This window comes from Hemiscyllium ocellatum, chromosome 28, assembly GCF_020745735.1.
Source record: "Hemiscyllium ocellatum isolate sHemOce1 chromosome 28, sHemOce1.pat.X.cur, whole genome shotgun sequence".
Taxonomy (NCBI): domain Eukaryota; kingdom Metazoa; phylum Chordata; class Chondrichthyes; order Orectolobiformes; family Hemiscylliidae; genus Hemiscyllium; species Hemiscyllium ocellatum.
The window spans coordinates 2,579,520-2,601,428 of NC_083428.1; the positions used below are offsets into that span (position 1 = coordinate 2,579,520).

The 21,909-nt window shown below is 45.8% G+C and overlaps 1 protein-coding gene across 3 annotated transcripts in view; it reads right to left on the reverse strand.

The window, feature by feature from the left end:
• ssbp4 (single stranded DNA binding protein 4) overlaps nt 1–21,909 on the reverse strand; it is a 116,704-nt gene that overhangs the window by 93,416 nt on the left and 1,379 nt on the right. For all 3 annotated transcript variants that reach the window (XM_060846513.1, XM_060846512.1, XM_060846511.1), the window contains one exon: nt 17,618–17,702. In XM_060846513.1, the coding sequence (XP_060702496.1) occupies nt 17,618–17,702 (85 nt within the window). The remainder of the gene's footprint in view (nt 1–17,617; nt 17,703–21,909) is intronic.

Genomic DNA, 21,909 nt, shown 5'->3' on the forward strand with positions numbered 1-21,909 from the left:
TAGACTCTTTTTTCCAATTATTACGGAATTCAAAATCCACCACCTACCCAAGGCAGGATTCAAACCCAGGACCCCAGAACATAACCTGGGTCTCTGGATGAAGGATCCAGTGATATTATATCTAGGCCATTGCCTTCCCCTAATGGCGGGTCCAGTTCAGTTTCTGATCATTGCTAAGCCCCCGAATGTTGCTAGTGAGGGATTCTGTGATGGTAATGCCATGGAACATCAAGGGGCAATGTTTAAACTCTTTCTTATTGGAATTGGTCATTGATGTGGCATAAATATACTTGCGACTTGTCAGCCCAAGCCTGGATATTGTTCAGATCTTGTTACATTTGGATCTGGACTGCTTCAGTATCTGAGGAGTCACAAATAGTGCTGAACATATTGCAATCATCAGTGAACATCCCCACTTCTGACCTTATGATGGAAAAAAGGTCATTGATGAAGCAGCTGAAGATGGTTGGACCTAGTACCTACCCTGAAGAACTCCTGACCAAATAGTCTCTAGTTTAAGGCTGCAAAACTTTATAGGCTATTATTTGTGGAAAATTGTACCGGATGCTATTGTTGCTGGTCTGTTAATACAGAGACCAGGTAATGTTCTGGGGATCCAACTCCAAATCCCACCATGACAGATGGAAAATGAAGACTGTTACAATTTGATAATTAAATACTGAACAGTTTTATTTAGAGCCATAGAGATGTACACAGACCCTTCGGTCCAACCCGTCCATGCCAACCAGATATCCCAACCCAATCTAGTCCCACCTGCCAGCACCTGGCCCATATCCCTCCAAACCCTTCCTATTCATATACCCATCCAAATGCCTCTTAAATGTTGCAATTGTACCAGCCTCCACCACTTCCTCTGGCAGCTCATTCCAAATACATACCACCCTCTGTGTGAAAAAGTTGCCCCTTAGGTCTCTTTTATATCTTTCCCCTCTCACCCTAAACCTATGCCCATCTGGTCAAGATCCTGTTGTAATCTGAGGTAACCTTCTTCGCTGTCCACTACACCTCCAATTTTGGTGTCATCAGCAAACTTACTAATTAATGCTCACATCCAAATCATTTATAGAAGTATTAAAATTGGTGGACCCAGCACCGATTCTTGTGGCACTCCACAGGTCACAGGCCTCCTGTTTGAAAAACAACCCTCCACCACCACCCACTGTCTTCTACCTTTGAGCCAGTTTTGTATCCAAATGGCTAGTTCTCCCTGTATTCCATGAGAGCTAACCTTGCTCACCAGTTTCCCATAGGGAACCTTGTCGAACGCCTTACCAAAGTCAATATAGGTCACATCTACCACTCTGCCCTCATCAATCCTCATTGTTACTTTTTCAAAAAAAGATTTCATTTGTGTGTTATCATAAAGTCTTTTATATGCTGTAAATTACTCGAGATTCAGTGATTCTGTTAGAGGCAAACATACAACATCTGACCAGTCCAGGAACACGTGCTTAAGGTGTTGACTTTTTGAGTATAGAGTGTGTGCAGTTATTTTTAAAAAAACTTCTCATGTTATCTTCAGATTGTTTCCTTGCGGTAATTTAATTGCTGTGGCACCTACAAGAGGCTATGTTGTTGTTAAAATTAATGCCTCTGTCCATATAGGAGATCTGAATTTCATTCTCACATTAGAGTCTGAGGATTGGGACAAGAAACTAAAGGAGCTGCAGGCGTTCCTGGAACACAGTCAGGCTGGGGACAGATACAATTTGAGGTTGGATGATACATTCTGACATAATCAGATTGTAATGGAACATCCTGTACAGCCACTTGTTTTCAAAGCTGCAGACCTTTTAGGAGAGGGTTATGTAGCAGAACACGATTTGCAACTCCTATTCTCTTTGGTATTGCTCCCTAAGTACTGCATCTCCCCTTCCTCTTCCCCTGCACCCCTCTACCCTTCAATCACACTGCCTACACTGTTGGGGCTGGGTCTGGAGCCATGATACCATGACTTTCACAGAACAAACACTGCAATTTCAATACTAACTCGAAGCCTGAACTAATACAAACACATTTCAGGATATCCTGGGTATAGATATGGCATTGAATATTAACCATGTTTCTACCAGTAAAGTTGGAACCCTGAAAGTTAACCCTACGCCTATACATAAATGAGAGAACATTGAAGAACTCAAGCTGGACCAATAGCAGAATCAAATGTTGTCCGGTTAAGAGAGGAAGGATATTTTCATGTTAACTTTTCTATAGCTGCTTAGCTCATCAAACTCTATACCTCGAGTTACAACGCTGTGGCTTTGCATCTCCCTCCAAGATTTGAGGCAGACATTCCAGCAGCCAGGTCTGTGACAGTGCTGCACTGTCAGAGGTACCATTCTCCAGATCAGAGTTTAAATGACAGCCCCTTCTACCTGGCCAAGTGGATATTAAAAATTCCACAGCAGTATTGGAAAAGCAATGAGTTTACCTTGGTTTCTTGATCAGTCCAGCGCTGTACCAAAAAAAAATTAACCAATAATTTTTGCTGTTTGTGGAATCTTGCTGTTTGTGGAATAGACAGCCAAATCATCCTAATGTAATTCATTGGCTTGTAAGTACTGTGTCATTCTTTTTGTGTCTTTAAAAACTTGTGGATTGCAAGGAGAGAGAAATGCTTTTAAAACCATGGATTTACCAGGATGGCTGCATAATTTCACAACAAGGAAATTGATACCAATTTTGAATTTGTTTTATTCTGGCTGTGGATTTCTGAAATATGCAGGTCAGGAGTCAAGACATTGTTTACAAGTGAAACGGCTTGACTCTCTGCTAGCTGAGCAGGGTGGATCTGGAAACGAGTCACAGCGATACATAGAGAGAGAAAGATACAAAGTATTGTGCTGTTGTTCTCCTTGGCAAACGCTGCCTATTCTCCAAAAGTAAAAAAAAACTCAGTTTAAACTTGAAGGAAACAAATGACCTTTCCCACAGCTGTAGCAGTGAACCATGACCTTGTGAATTGATAAATCAGAGATGATTTCCAAGTGAATCAGTCACTCTGTAGCTCTTCCAAAAACTTCAGAGAAAGACAAATGAACATTAAGGATCTGGCTAGTCGAAATACCATCACCTTAACATTGCTTCTTCTATCTCCTCCAAGAATCAATTTTGCCCATTTGTTTGTTTGTGTGTGTGTGTCTGTATGTGTTTGTGTGTATGCATGGAAGCGGGGGATGTTTATGAGATTAGTGTTGTAGTTAGTAGTGTTATATATGAATAGTTTATATTTGTTCCCTTGTTGCTATTGTCTAATTTCTTATGACAAATCCTGAGGGACAGGATTTATATGTATTTGGAAAGGCAAGGACTGATTAGAGACAGTCAACATGGGTTTGTGCATGGGAAATCAAGCCTCATGAACTTGATTTGAATTTTTCTAAGAAGTAACAAAGAGGCTTGATGAGGGCAGAGTGGTGGACGCGATCTACATGGATTCACTAAGTCATTCCTGATGAAGAGCTTATGCTTGAAACATCGACTCTCCTGCTCCTCGGATGCTGCCTGACTGGTGTGCTTTTCTAGTACCACACATTTTGATCCTCAGTAAGGCATTCAACAAGGTTCCCCATGGGAGACTGATTAGCAAGGTTAGATCTCATGGAATACAGGGAGAACTAGCCATTTGGATACAAAACTGGCTCAAAGGTAGAAGACAGAGGGTGGTGGTGGAGGGTTGTTTTTCAGACTGGACGCCTGTGACCAATGGAGTGCCACAAGGATCAGTGTTAGGTCCATTGCTTTTCGTCATTTATGTAAATGATTTGGATGTGAACTTAGGAGGTGTAGTTAGTAAGTTTGCAGATGATACCAAAACTGGAGGTATAGTGGACAGTGAAGAAGGTTACCTCAGATTACAACAGGATCTTGATCTGTTAGGCCAATAAGCTGAGAAGTGGCAGTTGGATTTAATTTAGGTAAATGTGAGGTGTTGCATTTTGGAAAAGCAAATTAGGACAGGACTTATACACTTAATGGTAAGAACCTGGAGAGTGTTGCTAAACAAAGAGACCTTGAAGTGCAGGTTCATAGCTCATTGAAAGTGGAGTCACAGGTAGATAGGATAGTGAAGAAGGTGTTTGGTATGCTTGCCTTTATTGGTCAGAGCATTGAGTACAGGAGTTGGGAGGTCATATTGCGGCTGTGCAGGACATTGGTTAGGCTACTTTTGGAATAGTGTGTGCAATTCTGGTCTCCCTCCTATAGGAAGGATGTTGTGAAACTTGAAAGGGTTCAAAAAGGATTTACAAGAATGTTGCCAGGGTTGGAGGTTGAGTTATAAGGAAGGTTGAAAAGACTAGGGCTGTTTTCCCTGCAGCGTCGGAGGCTGAGGGGTGACCTTACAGAGGTTTATAAAATCATGAGTGGCATGGATAGGATAAATAGGCAAAGTCTTTTCCCCTGGGTGGGGGAGTCCAAAACTAGAGGGTATAGGTTTAGGGTGAGAGTGGAAAGATATAAAAAGAACCTAAGGGGCAATTTTTTCACACAGAGGGTGGTGCGTGAGTGGAATGAGCTGCCAGAGGAAGTGGTGGAGGCTGATATTATTACAACATTTAAAAGGCATAAGGATGGGCATATAAATAAGATTTATTTAGAGGGAAATGGGCCAAATGCTGGCAAGTGGGACTAGATTGGTTTAGGATATCTGGTTGGCATGGATGATTTGGACCAAAGGGTCTGTTTCTGTGCTGTACATCTCTATGACTCTATGACTAAATCATAATTCTTGCTTAGTGCAGAAACCTTGTTGTGCTTTCTATCAACCTTGGTCTGAAAATACCAGGTAAATTCGGAATAAAGAACTTTAACATTTAGGAAATAGCACGGTTCAATTTATGATGCATTACCCCAAAGGGACAGAACAGGCTGCAAATGGATCCCCTTTGATAAAGATAAAGAAGCGAAAGGTACAGGTTAAAAACGTATGTTCTGTTTTCCCAGAGTCCGGAATATGAAAGAAATTGGTGGAAGAGTATGAGTACTGGTGAAATTGGGGTGGGAATTAGGGAGCCAAACATGGAGTTAATAAAGATCAGTGAGCACCGGGGTATTTGTTAATCTGGATTTAGTGTGAGTTAGGATACAGGTGGCAGAATTGTGGATGTATTGCTTTGTAAAGACAGGAAGTTGGTCAGGATAACACTGGTGTAGTTAGAACTAAGACAAGATATTACTGAGAACTTAGCAGCAGACAGAGCTCAGAATATGGAGGTGATTGTTTTTGACCAGCACAGATGCAATGGGTCGAAGGACCTGAGACAAGTGTTATTCTGAAACCAACTGCCCTCACATTCAAAACAGGAGAGAGAACAAGAATCTTACGTGTGTCGCAGGATTCGCATAATTTCAAGTGTCTTTGTGGGGTGAAACATGCTGGGGAGATGGGTGAAAGATTCATGGTTTAAACCCATCTGCTTAGTTCCTTGCGAAGAGAAATTCATCCTCTTCATTTGGGAGCAGAGCTCCTGAAAGCCCCAGGGGGAGAGTGGATTTATATTTCGATTCCACGCTTGTGGATGCTGGAGTCAGAAGGTTCTGCCTGGAATGAGAGAAACCGTTCCCTTGGGACAAAGCATGCAATCCTGACGGGAATGAAAGTAGGTCATCAATGCACTCGGGTAGATGGAGAAACCTCTGCTTCTGACTGACAGCATTAACCCCTTCACACCACATGCTAATATGACCGTGATTACTCCACTCAGAGGGATAGGGGAGTGTGCATCAGGAATGAGGTATAGGAGGGTCTGCATCTGACCCATTCTCCTTCAATTACTGTCAGATTCACAGCTTGTTTAAAACATAAACTTCAGCCAATGACAGAGTTAGACGAAATAAGAAATATTGAAGGCTTCAGTATAACACTCCCCTGACAGATTCCAGTCTGTAATTCACTCCTGGTATTCTGTTATTCTATTTATAAACCACCCTAAACTCCTCAATTAGGTTCCAGTCCCGATCTCAGCTCAGACATTGTCACCTTTTGTTATAAAACCTTCTCTTATCTCAAGAAGGTGACTTAAAAGAAGTTCTGTGATTTACATATTAATGAACCGAAACCTGCAATCCATTCTAAAAGATGAAAGATTTAACAATCCAGGTTTGTTCAATATATCACTGTATGACACTGTAACCTTTCGCTATAAATTCTGTGTCTTATGATCTTATTCTCCACAACCACCTGATGAAGGAGCAGCGCTCCGAAAGCTAGTGTTTTCAAATGAACCTGTTGGAATATAACCTGGTGTTGTGTGATTTTTAACAAATAATATTGCTAGCCCAGCAACTGGAAACCTGAACTGAATATCTAAAAACAGACCTTTTTTTAAAAAACAATATTTAAAAAAAATGTTTCTGGGCTCTAAGTCCAAGGTGGCTACAATAAAGCTGCAGTACTCTGTATTCCACATTGCAGTTCATTGGAGTGGAAACATTTTGGTTGTGAAATCCATCAAAACATGGACTTCAGGGGAGTGTGATGGAGTCACATTTTCTGTCTCAGGAATCACCTGAGGGTTGGGGCTGGGATATTAAGACTAATTTCTTGGACAATGGGACACTGACTAAAATAGCCTCCAGGTAGGAGCTAATCATTTCACCTTCGAATCCCCATTCGGTTGGAGATGGAAGGTGATGTGGATTTGACAGCCATTGGTCAGGAAATGTCTCAAAGAAAAGGAGAGAACCTATAAAGTGGTCAAGAGCACTGGGAAATCAGAGGATTGGGAAGACTACAAAAACAAACAGAGGATAACAAAGACAGAAATAAGGAAGGAGAGTCATAGAGATGTACAGCATGGAAACAGACCCTTCAGTCCAACCTGTCCATGTCGACTATATCCCAACCCAATCTAGTCCCACCTGCCAGTACCCGGCTCATATCCCTCCAAACCCTCCCTATTCATATACCCATTCAAATGCCTCTTAAATGTTGCAATTGTACCAGCCTCCACCACTTCCTCTGTCAGCTCATTCCATACACGTATTATCCTCTGTGTGAAAAGGTTGCCCCTTAGGTCTCTTTTACATCTCACCCTAAACCTATGCCCTCTAGTTCTGGACTCCCTGACCCCATGGAAAAGACTTTGTCTATTTATCCGATCCATGCCCCTCACAATTTTGTAAACCTCTATAAGGTCACCCCTCAGCCTCCAACACTCCAGGGAAAACAGCCCCAGCCTGTTCAGCCTCTCCCTATAGCTCAAATCCACCAACCCTGGCAATATACTTGTAAATCATTTCTGAACCCTTTCATGTTTCACAACATCTTTCTGCTAGGAAGGAGACCAGAATTGCATGCAATATTCCAACAGTGGCCTAACCAATGTCCTGTACAGCCGCAACATGACCTCTCAACTCCTGTACTCAATACTCTGACCAATAAAAGAAAGCATACCAATCGCCTTCTTCACTATCCTATCTACCTGAGGATCAAATATGAAGGTAGGCCAGCCAGCAGTATTAGAATTGATAGTAAAAGTTTCTTTCAATACATAAGATACAAACAAGAGGCAAAAGTAGACATTAGGCCACTCCACATTGATGCAGGAAGGTTAGTGCTGGGAGATAAGGAAATAGCTGAAGAACGTAATAAGTACTTTGTATCAGTCTTCACAGTGGAAGACAGGAGTAATATCCCAACAATTAAGGAGAGTCGGGGCAGAGTTGAGTATGGTAGCCATTACAAAAGGGAAAGTGTGAGAAAAGCAAAAAGGTCTAAAAATTGATAAATCTCCTGGCGCCGAAGGGCTAGATCCCAATGTTCTGAGGGAGGTGGCTGAGAAAATAGCAGAGGCGTTGGTTGTAATCTTTCAAAAGTCACTGGAGTCAGGGAAAGTCCCAAATGATTGGAAAATTGCTGTTGTTGCCCCCTTGTTCAAGAAAGGTTCAAGACAAAAGATGGGAAATTATAGGCCGATTAGCCTAACCTCAGTTGTTGGTAAAATTCTAGAATCCATCGTTAAGGATGAGATTTCTAAATTCTTGCAAGGACAGGGTTGGATTACAACAAGTAAAACATGTATTTAGTAAGGGGAGGTCCTGCCAGACAAGCCTATTAGAATTCTTTGAAGAGGTAACAAGTGGGTTAGACCAGGGAAACCCAGTGGATGTTATCTATCTAGACTTCCAAAAGGCCTTTGTAAGGTGCCTCATTGGAGGCTGCTGAGTAAGGTGAGGGCTCATGGTATTCGAGGTGAGCAACTGGCATGGTTTGAGGATTGGCTATTTGACAGAAGGCAGAGAGTTGAGATAAAAGGTTCTTTTTCAGAATGGCAGGTGGGGTCCCGCAGGGTCCAGTGTTGGGGCTGCAGCTGTTCACTTTATATATTAATGAGCTGAATTAATGGACTGGGGGCATTCTGGTGAAGTTCACCGATGAACAAGTTAGATGAACAAGCAGGTAGTACTGAGGAGGTGGGGAGGCTGCAGAAAGATTTAGACCGTTTAGGAGAGTGGTCCAGGAAATGACTGATGAAATTCGACATGGGTAAGTACGAGGTCTTGCACTTTGGAAAAAAGAATACAGGCAAGGACTATTTTCAAAATGATAAGAAAATTAATAAAGCCAAAGTACCAAGGGATCTACGAGTACCAGTCCAGGATTCTCTAAAGGTTAACTTGCAGGTTGAGTCCGTGGTTAAGAAAGCAAATGTAATGTTGTCATTTATCTCAAGAGGGTTGGAATATAAAAGCTGAAATGTGCTTCTGAGACTTTATAAAGCTCTAGTAATGCCCCATTTAGAATACTGTGTCCAGTTTTGAGCCCCACACCTCAGGTAGGACATACTGGCACTGGAGTGCATCCAGTGTAGATTCACACAAATGATCCTTGGAATGGGAGGCCTAACACATGATGAATGGCTGAGGATCCTGGGGTTGTATTCATTAGAGTTTAGAAGGTTGAGGGGAGATCTAATAGAAACTTACAAGATAATGCATGGCTTAGAAAGGGTGGACGCTGGGAAATTGTTTCTGTTAGCTGGGGAGATTAGGACCCATAGGCACAGCTTTTGAGTTAGAGGGGGTCAACTTAGAACGGAGATGAGGAGATATTTCTTCAGCCAGACAGTGGTGGGACTGTGGAATTCATTGCCGCAGAGTGCAGTGGAGGCCGGGACATTAAATATCTTCAAGGCAGAGATTGATAAATTCTTGATCTCGCAAGGAATTAAGGGCTACGGGGAGAATGCAGGTAAGTGGAGTTGAAATGCCCATTAACCATGATTGAATAGCGGAGTGGACTCAATGGGCCGAATGGCCTTACTTCCACTCCTATGTCTTATGGTCTTATAAAAATCTGTTGTGGTCAAATGAAGAGAGGAGCAGAGCAGAGAGCCATTGAACCCTTCTCACCTGATGACAGCAATAATCAAACTTCCACAAATCTCTGGTTAGATCTCAGTTGGAGAGTTGTGACCATTTCTGGCATCAGACTACATGAAAGATGTCAGTATGTAGAGAATTAAAAAACTCACAGAACACCAGGTTATAGTCCAACAGGTTTATTGGAAGCACTAGCTTTTGGAGTATATTCCACGACCACCCGATGAAGGAGCGTCGCTCCAAAAGCTAGCGCTTCCAAATAAACCTGTCGGACTATAGCCTGGTGTTGTGTGATTTTTAACTTTGTCCACCCCAGTCCAACACTGGCACCTCCAAAATGTGTTGAGAGGTTTAGCAGGATGGTAGCAAGGTTGGGGAATATAAGTTGAGATGGAGAGAATGAGATTGTTTCCATAAAACAAAGGAAGCTGTTTGGAGATTGGAGAATCAGACGTTGAGGGGAGACCTTTTAAAGGTTTATAAATCATGAGGGGCATGGATAGGATAAACAGACAAGGGCTTTTTCTCAGGGTGGGGGAGTCCAAAACTAGAGGGCATAGTTTAGGGTGAGAGGGGAAAGATTTAAAAAGGACTTGAGGGGTATCTTTTTCACACAGAGGATGGTGCGTGTATGGAATGAGCTGCCAGAGGAAGTGGTAGAGGCTGGTACAATTACAACATTTAAAAGAATCAGGATGGGTATATGATTAGGAAGGGTTTAGAGGGATATGGTTCAAATACTGGTAAATGGGATGAGATTAATTCAGGATATCTGGTCAGTGCAGACAAGTTGAACCAAAAGCTCCATTTCCAAAAGCTGTGTGACATTATGACGCTGTGACTTGATAATTAATGAAGTGTTTTAATGAAATGCATACAATTACCACTGGCAGTATGATAAAGGTCAAAGTTACTTGTATACTCTTTTTGATGAGAGACTTAAAATTGATTAAATTAAGGTGTTTGAGATGATTAAAGAGTTGATAGGATTGATACAGAATATAGAACAAAGGGGAAGAATCTGAAAATTAGAGCAAGGTAGTTCAGGAGTACATAATCTCATAAGAACATCAGAACTAGGAGCAGGAGTAGAATATCTGGCCCTTTGAACCTGCTCCACCATTCAATAAGATCACGCTGGTCTTTTCATGGACTCACCTCCACTTACCAACCCTCTCACCATAACCCTTAATTCCTTTACTGTTCAAAGATCTATCTATCTTTGCTTTAAGAACATTCAGTGAGGTAGACTCAGCTGCTTCGCTGAGCAGGGAGTTCCACAGATTCATAACCGTCTGGGTGAAGTGGGGCCCCCTCAACTCAGCCCTAAACCTGATCCCCCTGATTTCAAGGCTCTGCCCCCTAATTCTGGTTTCACCTGCCAGTGGAATCAACCTCCCTAATTCGATCTTATTTATTCCCTTTATAATTTTATATGTTTCTATAAAATCCTCCCTCATTCTTCTAAATTCTAATGAGTACAGTCCCAGCCTACTCAGTCTCTCCTCATAAGGAACCCTCTCACATCAGAATCAACCTGGTGGATCTCTTCAGCAACTCTTTCAAGGAATGACACCAAAACCACACGCAGTACTCCAGGTGTGGCCTCACAAGCACTCTATACAGCTGCAACATACTGTCCCGTTTTTAAACTCCATCCCTTTAGCAATGAAGGAAATATTCCATTTGCCTTCTTAATTACCTGCTGCACCTGCAAACCAACTCTTTGTGATTCATGTGGTGATATTTGGAAGCACCTGAAAATCTGGTACTGTACTTTCTCAAAAAATGTTGGATGTTGAGGGGTATCAAATAGAGCCTTGAAGACCGAGAGAGACAAGCAGTTGCAGAGTAAAAGGCAGCAAGTACTATGGAGTTAAAAGATAAATGCAGAAGAGACACAGATAAATCTTGATCCAATTGGATAGCAAGACAGTCTCAACTTCTCAACAATCTTCTTTCTAAATCTGATGTCACATCTTTAATGAACACAAAATAGTGACGGGGAGTGAAAATTGCAAGCAGAAGGATTCTCTTATTAGTTCAAAAAAGGAGACAACATTCTAATATTGCCTCTCTACCTGGAATGACATTGCTATATGAGTAACATTTTTATTATCCCTTTCTGAGATATGGGCAACTCTGGTGAGGACAGCAGATGATTCCTATTTCTAATAATCATTCAGAAGGAGGAGGCACCCATTGAGAAGGGGGGGGTGTCCCAACTGTATTTGCGTCCCATAACCTATGGTGCACTTTTGAAGCACACCACTTAATCAACCTGACTTTTAACAATTAAACATTGATTAAATATCAACTGGAGTTTACAGAGTCCCATTGTTTTTCACTTTTGAAAGGACTGTTTCTGATTTTTATACACTGCCGACTCCCAACCAGTGAAAACTTCAAGCTGATTACCACCACCCCCGCACCCCCACCCCCCCCACTATTGTCCTGGATTCTTGGGAATACAACCCACCGTTGTATACTCCATAATCTTCAATCATTGTACCTTTTGTTTAATTAACTATCAGGAACACTAACTTACTTCATTGTCGACACATGCAAAAAACAAAAGAAAGTTGCCCCTTTTAGAGGGGCATATCGGATAAAGAAACAAAAACAAAAACACAGCTTCAGAAGTGTAGATAATCATATTTACATGACCCACCAAATACTCTGCTTCCTGCTTATGGGCAGCTTCACTTTGCCATGGAAACAGTGAGCTGTTCAATGAGGTTGCTTGTCCCCAGTGCTCACACTTCACAGGAGCCCAGGGGCTCATTTCACACAAAAGCTCATCAACAATAACAGCCCTTCCATCTGCTGCATCAGACCTAACGTCAGGGTCGAAGGTCAGGTGAACTGAGCATCAATCCTTGGTCAATAGCTTTCAGCACCTCCTTTGAGGCTCAGTCTGTTCCATCACTGCTCGGCAGCATTCTCCAGCAATGCTGGGGTGTTGGAAAGATTGAAGAAATCACCATTCGCAAATCACTGCATCACAACCGATGACCCACTGCTCTGATGTCAGTGCACCTGGTCTCCCAGACAGAAAGGACAGCTTACTATAAATCTGTTGGAAACTGGGCCATGCAAACTCTCTAATTTGGAGAAAAGGAGGACTGCAGATACTGGAGATCAGAGTCGAGAGCATGGTGCAGGAAAAGCACAGCAGGTCAGGCAGCATCCGAGGAGCAAGAGAACTGACGTTTCAGGCATAAGCCCTTCATCAGAAATGAGGCTTGTGACCCAAGGGGGCAGAGACATAAGTGGGAGGGGGATGGGGCTGAGGGGGGCAAGGTAGATGGGTGTGTGATAGGTAGATGGAGGTGGGGTAATGGCGATAGGTTGGAGGGGAGGGTGGAGCAAATAGGAGGGAAGGAAGATGGACAGGTAGGACAGTTCAAGAGGGTGGTGCTGAGTTGGAAGGTTGGATCTGGGATAAGTTGGGGGGAGGGGAAATGAGGAAACGAGCTAAATCCACATTGATCCGTGTGGTTGGAGGGTCCCGAGGCAGAAGATGAGTCGGTCTTCTTCCAGGTGGCGAGTGGTAAGGGCTTGGCAATGGTAGAGGCCCAGGACCTGCATGTCCCTGGCGGAGTGGGAGGGAGAAGCTGAAGTGTTCAGCCTCAGGACAGTGGGGTTAGTTAATGCAGGTGTCCCACAGATGTTCTCTGAAGTGCTCCATAAGTAGGCGTCCTGTTTCCCCAGTGGTAAGGAGCAATGGACACAGCATCGGGAGCAATGGACACAGCAGATGACATGTATAGAAGTGCAGGTGAATCTCTGTCAGATGTGGAAGGTTCCTTTAGGGCCTTGGATGGAGGTGAAGTGGGAGGCGTGGGCACAGGTTTTGCAATTCCTATGGTGGCAGGGGAAGGTGCTAGGAGGGGAGGGTGGGTTGGTGGGGGGCTTGGATCTGACAAGAGAATCACAGAAGGAATTGTCTCTCTGGAACACTGATAGGCTTGGGGAGGGAAATATATCACTCATGGTGCGGTCTGTTCGTAGGTGATGGAAATGGCGGAGGATGATGCGATGCATATGGAGGTTGTTGGGGTGGAAGGTGAGGACCAGAGGGGTTCTGTCCTTGTTGCGTTGGAGAGGTGGAAGTCAAGGGCAGAGGTGCAGGAAGTGGATGAGATGCGCTGAAGGACATCATCGACCATGTGGGAGGGGATATTGCAGTCTTTGAAGAAGGTAGCCATCTGGGATGTTCTGTGGTGGTGTTGGTCATCCTGGGAGCAGATGTGGCGGAAGTAGAGGAATTGACTATAAGAGATAGCGTTTTTACAGGAGGCAGTTTGGAAGGTAGCTGTGGGAGTCAATGGGCTTGTAGATGTCCTTGGTGAGTTGGTCACTGGTGATGGAGATGGAGAGGTCCAGGAAGGGGAGGGAGGTGTCTGAAATGGTCGTGAAACTGGAAAGAGTTCAGAAAAGATTTACAAGGATGTTGCCAGGGTTGGAGGATTTGAGCTGAAGGAAGAGCTTGAACAGGCTAGGGCTGTTTTCCCTGGAGAGTTGGAGGCTGAGGGGTGACCTTATAGAGGTTTATAAAGTCATGAGGGGCATGGGTAGGCTAAAAAGACACAGTTTTTTCCCTGAGGTGCGGAGTCCAGAACTAGAGGGCATAGGTTTAGGGTGAGAGGGGAAAAATATAAAAGAAACTTAAGAAACAACTTTTTCATGCAGAGGGTGGTACATGTATGGAATGAACTGCCAGAAGAAGTGGTGGAGGCTGGTACAATTGCAACATTTTAAAAGCATCTGGATTGGTATATGAATAGGAAGGGTTTGCAGAGATATGGGTCAGGTGCTGGCAGGTGGGACTAGATTGGGTTGGGATATCTGGTTGGCATGGATGAGTTGGACTGAAGGGTCTGTTTCCATGCTGTATGTCTCTATGACTCTATGGTCCAGGTGAACTTAAAGTTGGGGTGGAACGTGTTCGTGAAGTTGGTGAACTGTTCAACCTCCTCATGGGAGCACGAGGTGGTGCTGATACAGCCAACCTTCTACTCAGCACCGCCCTCTTGAACTGTCCTACCTATCCATCTTCCTTCCCACCTATCCGCTCTGACCTATCACCATTACCTCCGCCTTCATCTAGCTATTGCATTCTCAACTACCTTCCCCCAGCCCCACCCCGCTCCCATTTATCTCTCAGTCCCCTGGCCCACAAGCCTTATTCCTGATGAAGGACTTATGCCTGAAACGTTGATTCTCCTGCTCCTTGGTTGCTGCCTGACCTGCTGTGCTTTTCCAGCACCAGACTCCCTAGTTTGTTCAGTTATTCCAGTAGATCCCAGCCAATCGATTCCTCAACATCATTTTAATCTTGTTATCTAAATCTATCTCAATCTTGAAAGTGCCAGCTGACGGTCAGCATCCCCAACATTTTGAGGGAGGGAGTTCCAGAGTCCCGCTATCTGAAGTGGAAAGAAGTGCTTTGAGACATCTCTCCTATCCAGCTATTAGTTTCACTTTTACATTTAAAACTTTAAAAAGGGTTCAGGTCATTTGTTCTGAGCCCCTCACTTCCAACCCCCTAGAGGCGTTAGGGATGATAACGGAAACTATCATCTTTCTTAAAATATCTTAAACACCTCAATTAGATCCTTTTCTGAATGTAAATGTAACTCTTTCCGTTTGCTCACCCTTTTGTGTTCTAAGCTCAAGTAAAGACAAGCTTTCAGTATGTAACTTGTTGTAGGAAGTTAACCATTTCACCTCCAGAATTATTCTGGTGAATCTGCCCTGCACTCGCTGCAGGACCAATATTTCTTTTTGGAGGTGAGGGCGCAGAATTGAACCCCAGTTAATCTGGACAGTGTCAGACTGGTCTACAGTATTCATTGATACTCCCCAACAGAAACACAGTTTTGGAGCTTTGTTCTGCCTTTGTTTAACCACTCGGCCTGCCTAAAGGAGACAATCTTGCTCCCTCTTGTTCAGCAGTGTGTTCCAATGCATTGCACATTGTATTACTGAGTTTTGAGGTAGAGTCACTTGACCAGGAGAGGACTGCTGTGCTCTTAGAAGTCCTATCTTTCATCTGAGATGTTAGAAGGCCCCTTCTACTCTATCAATTGGACACAAAAATAATCACGACAACATTAATGAAGACCAAGGTGGGTGCTCCCTGGGCCCTGGCTGATATTTATCTCCCAACCAACAGCACTGAAAAAGCACATTTCAACTTCCTAACCTGCACATTTTTGGATTGTGGGAGGAAACTGCAGCACCTAGAGGAAACCCACTGGGAGAATGTGCGAACTCCACACAGACAGTCACCCGAGATTTGTGATACAGCTGCTTGTGGGATATTGCTGCGTACAAATTGGCTGCAGCCCTTGTGAAGATACATTGAAACCACTTCAGGGTGTCTGCAAAACCCGCTCAGAAAATGCTAATAAAGTGCAAGATTTTCTTTCAGAATGGCAATTTTAACCTTGTATTGGATGCATTTCCCTCTCCCATAATCAACCAAATTCTGAAATACTCCATCACATCTTGGCTGAAACTCATCAATATTTCTGAACATTCTTCCCAGATAGAGGGTCAGCGTGCATTACCTTCTCATGTTATTTTATTCCCAAGGGTGGCCATCGTTGAGTTTATTCCCCACTGCCAGTTTCCCTGGATCATCTATAACTACTACAGTCCCTGTGGTAACTGGTTCTTCGAGTTTTTTGTAACCGTGGAACAATTAACAGCTTATGTAGGCTGGAAATGTGTACCCCAGTGAGGGTCAATGTGTGGGGATACCATTGGCCCCATTGAGTGCTTGCCTTTTTGCCTCATTATTTCCCTTAAATTTACCACATCTTCTTTCATATGATTTCTCAACTCCACTTTGGGACCTGTAGCCCAGTGAGAGTCAGTATGTGGAGACGATAGCCAGCATCATCTGGAAGGTGTAAAGGGGCTAGAATGTGAGAGTGGAAAATGTTAAGTTAATAATTCATGTCGAGTGTATCAATGGTGGGAGATGTAACATTTTTACATAAATTTTGAGCTGCCTTTAACCTGCACATATCATTTCCAACGTGCATATAAACAACATAACAGTTTGATTAAAGTTGCCAGATGGCCAACAGTGTAGAGAGGAAAACAGTAAATTGTATTTACATCACAGTTTGGACCTGCTTAACATAGCAGGGTCCTTCAGTGGAACATTAATGTCCAAAGCTTGATACTGAACCAAAAAATGGGCGTACTGGGTCAGGCAACCAGAGCTCAATCAAACAGATAGGTTTTAGGGAGAGACATGACATGTCATTGGACAAATATAATGGATTCTATATTCTAAACTAACCACATGCATACTCATAAATCTGCTGAATAAACACTGACTCTGTACAGTTATACAGTGAGTGACCCTTACCCTGCTAAATAAACACTGACTCTGTACAGTTATACAGTGAGTGACCCTTACCCTGCTAAATAAACACTGACTCTGTACAGTTGCACAGTGAGTGACCCTTACCCTGCTAAATAAACACTGACTCTGTACGGTTACAGTGACTGACCCTTACCCTGCTGAATAAACACTGACTCTGTACGTTTACACAGTGAGTGACCCTTACCCTGCTGAATAAACACTGACTCTGTACAGTTACACAGTGAGTGACTGTTACCATGAAAAAACACTGACTGTGCAGCACAAAATACAATTAAAAAGCGGAGACTGAGATTATAGAATTGACCTAGTTTCCTTGGTCGCCTGCCCTGTAAACAACATGTCACAGCTTGATCTCACCTCACTGCTCCCCTTGATCAGGACAATCCAAAAACTGGATTTAAATTAATCACATAAAACAAACCTGAATATTGAAGAACTGAAAGGAGGGTTCTATAATGTAATTAATATGGATAGCAGGGTTCAGTATTGTGACCAGAGACGAAAAAATTTGCAGATGCTGGAATCCAAAGTAGACAGGCTGGAAAAACACAGGCAGCATCAGGAGGTGGAGAAATCAATGTTTCAGGTGTAACCCTTCTTCAGGACTGTCAACTTCTCCACCTTCTGATGCTGCCTGGCTTGCTGTGTTCTTCCAGCCTCCTGCCAGTCTACTTCAGTAATATGGTCAGCCTGCTTACAATCAAGGCACATAGACACATCACACCAGAACTACACGGAGAATCACATAGAAAAACACACACACACACACACACACACACACAATCTCTTTTCTGCCTGAACTGATACTTGCCTCCAAAAGGTAGAGAACCACTTTCCAACAATGAATGACATTAACATGGTACTCACATAATCGTGAAAGGCCTTTGCTTCACTCGAGTGTTCACAGGTTTCCCTTCTGTCAGGTGCTGCACAGTAGAGATCCCAAAATACACTACAGAAAGAGACACAGGTAGTGACTAAACTCTTCTGCAGCCATAACTCTTAAATTACATTGGCAAATAGGAAAAGTCCGACACCCATTCAAACAAAGCAAAACCTACTCTTCCTCCACATAATCCAACCCCAATCCAAGTGATGAAGGGCTTATGCCCAAAATGTCGACTCTCCTGCTCCTTGGATGCTGCCTGGCCTGCTGTATTTTCCAGCACCACACTTTTCAACAACACGTCTTCCATTATAGCTCAGCCACCACCTCTGCCTGATATTGAAAGGTTACTGAGACAAAAAAAAAATGAGATGCTGGAATCCAAAATAGACAGACAGGAGGCAGGAAGAACACAGCAAGGCCAGGCAGCATCAGAAGGTGGAGAAGTCAACGTTTCAGGTATAACCCTCGCGAAGACTGAAGAAGGGTTACACCTGAAACATCGAGTTCTCCACCTCCCAATTCTGCCTGGCTTGTCATTACCCACTCCGCGGGAACAGGAGCCCATTACCCACTCCAGGGGAACAGGAGCCCGTTACCCACTCCAGGGGAACAGGAGCCCCTTACCCACTCCAGGGGAACAGGAGCCCCTTACCCACTCCAGGGGAACAGGAGCCCATTACACACTCCAGGGGAACAGGAGCCCATTACCCACTCCAGGGGAACAGGAGCCCATTACCCACTCCAGGGGAACAGGAACCCATTACCCACTCCAGGGGAACAGGAGCCCATTACCCACTCCAGGGGAACAGGAGCCCATTACCCACTCCAGGGAAACAGGAGCCCGTTACCCACTCCAGGGGAACAGGAGCCCATTACCCACTCCGCGGGAACAGGAGCCCATTACCCACTCCAGGGGACCAGGAGCCCATTACTCACCCCGCGGGAACAGGAGCCCATTACCCACTCCGCGGGAACAGGAGCCCATTACCCACTCCAGGGGAACAGGAGCCCATTACCCACTCCAGGGGAACAGGAGCCCATTACCCACTCCAGGGGAACAGGAGCCCATTACCCACTCCAGGGGAACAGGAGCCCATTACCCACTCTGCGGGAACAGGAGCCCATTACCCACTCCGCGGGAACAGGAGCCCATTACCCACTCCGCGGGAACAGGAGCCCATTACCCACTCCAGGGGAACAGGAGCTCATTACCCACTCCAGGGGAACAGGAGCCCATTACCCACTCCAGGGGAACAGGAGCTCATTACCCACTCCAGGGGTACAGGAGCCCATTACCCACTCCAGGGGAACAGGAGCCCATTACCCACTCCGCGGGAACAGGAACCCATTACCCACTCTGCGGGAACAGGAACCCATTACCCACTCCAGGGGAACAGGAGCCCATTACCCACTCCAGGGAAACAGGAGCCCATTACCCACTCCGCTGGAACAGGAGCCGATTACCCACTCCAGGGGAACAGGAGCCCTTTACCCACTCCAGGGGAACAGGGGTCCATTACCCACTCCAAGGGAACAGGAGACCTTTACCCACTCTAGGGGAACAGGAACCCATTACCCACTCCAGGGGAACAGGAGCCCTTTACCCACTCCAGGGGAACAGGGGTCCATTACCCACTCCAGGGGAATGGGAGCCCATTACCCACTCCAGGGGAACAGGAGCCCATTACCCACTCCGCGGGAACAGGAGCCCATTACCGACTCCGCGGGAACAGGAGCCCATTACCCACTCCAGGGGAACAGGAGCCCATTATCCACTCCCCGGGAACAGGAGCCCATTACCCACACCAGGGGAACGGGAGCCCATTTCCCACTCCGCGGGATCAGGAGCCCATTACCCACTCCGCGGGAACAGGAGCCCATTACCCACTCCGTGGGAACAGGAGCCCATTACCCACTCCCCGGGATCAGGGGTCCATTACCCACTCCAGGGGAACGGGAGCCCATTACCCACTCCGCGGGAACAGGAGCCCATTACCCACTCCGCGGGAACAGGAGCCCATTACCCACTCCGCGGGAACAGGAACCCATTACCCACTCCAGGAGAACAGGAGTCCATTACCCACTCCGCGGGAACAGGAGCCCATTACCCACTCCAGGGGAACGGGAGCCCATTACCCACTCCAGGGGAACGGGAGCCCATTACCCACTCCAGGGGAACGGGAGCCCATTACCCACTCCGCGGGAACAGGAGCCCATTACCCACTCCAGGGGAACAGGAGCCCATTACCCACTCCAGGGGAACAGGAGCCCATTACCCACTCCGCGGGAACAGGAGCCCATTACCCACTCCGCGGGAACAGGAGCCCATTACCCACTCCGCGGGAACAGGAGCCCATTACCCACTCCGCGGGAACAGGAGTCCATTACCCACTCCGCGGGAACAGGAGCCCATTACCCACTCTGTGGGAACAGGAGCCCATTACCCACTCCAGGGGAACAGGAGCCCATTACCCACTCCCCGGGAATAGGAGCCCATTACCCACTCCAGGGGAACAGGAGCCCATTACCCACTCCAGGGGAACAGGAGCCCATTACCCACTCCCCGGGAACAGGAACCCATTACCCACTCCAGGGGAACGGGAGCCCATTACCCACTCTGCGGGATCAGGAGCCCATTACCCACTCCGCGGGAACAGGAGCCCATTACCCACTCCGCGGGAACAGGAGCCCATTACCCACTCCCCGGGATCAGGGGTCCATTACCCACTCCAGGGGAAAGGGAGCCCATTACCCACTCCGCGGGAACAGGAGCCCATTACCCACTCCGCGGGAACAGGAGCCCATTACCCACTCCGCGGGAACAGGAACCCATTACCCACTCCAGGAGAACAGGAGTCCATTACCCACTCCAGGAGAACAGGAGTCCATTACCCACTCCGCGGGAACAAGAGCCCATTACCCACTCCAGGGGAACAGGAGCCCATTACCCACTCCGCGGGAACAGGAGCCCATTACCCACTCCAGGAGAACAGGAGTCCATTACCCACTCCGCGGGAACAGGAGCCCATTACCCACTCCAGGGGAACAGGAGCCCATTACCCACTCCAGGGGAATGAGAGCTCATTACCCACTCCAGGGGAACAGGGGCCCATTACCCACTCCAGGGGAACGGGAGCCCATTACCCACTCCAGGGGAATGGGAGCCCATTACCCACTCCAGGGGAACAGGAGCCCATTACCCACTCCGCAGGAACAGGAGCCCGTTACCCACTCCAGGGGAACAGGAGCCCATTACCCACTCCCCGGGAACAGGGATTGAGAATCTAGCTCCATGGAATTGCTCCCAGCTTTCCGGCTGTAAACTCCAATATCCAATTTGCTCGGGTTGAATGTAACAGTGCACAGCATCAAGCAACCTCATCACTCACTCAGCATCGAACCCAATCCTGTGTCTGGGAGCAGGAGCATGTTCACCTGGAGCCTCAAAGTTAATCCAGCGTCATTTTACCCAATCCACTTTCAGTCATCAATACTGAACGTGAATATCTCCTGACCAATCAGACATCAACATGGAAAAGCTTGTGACACAGAGTGAGTTTGGGGAAGTTGGAATTGTTCTGCTTGGAACAGAGCAGGTTAAAAGGAAATTGAATGGACCTGTTTAAAATCACACGGGGGTTTGGTGGGTGTTAAAAAGGAGAAGCCGTTTCCAGTGAACAGAGGGCTGGTGACCAGAGGGACACAGCTTAATGTTGACTGAGGCGATAAATGAGAGGATTTTTGAACGCTGTGAGCCATTGTGATCTAGGAAGTACCATTTCAAAGGGGCAACAGAAGTAGATTTCAGAGTAGCTTTTGAAACCCTGAATCCTGAAAAGTGTTGAAGGGTATTCCAATTCATCCCGCTCCACGTGCCCTCTCCCCACAGCTCTGCAAACCTCCTCTCCTTCAGATACTTTCCAACTTATCAACTCGAAATGAAAAATCCAGAAAATGGTGTAAGAGCTGGGACTGACCAGATAAAGCTTACCTGCTTTGTCCCAAAGCTTCTCCACATCTCTCCTGGAGTCAATACCTCATACAGGGGGCAGTGAGAGACAACTGTCCCAATCTGGTGGCGGCTCCCAGCTTCCCCCAGTTGGTGAACACAAAAAATGTTGCAAATCACAGCGGGTCAGGCAGCATCCGTGGAGAGAGGGGAAGCTAACAGCTCTTAACAACATCCGGGCTGGTGATGGCTTGTGCCTTGGCAGGATGGTCAAGGGCTGAGAACAGCCTCATGTCCACCTGATGGACAGCAGCTCAGCCA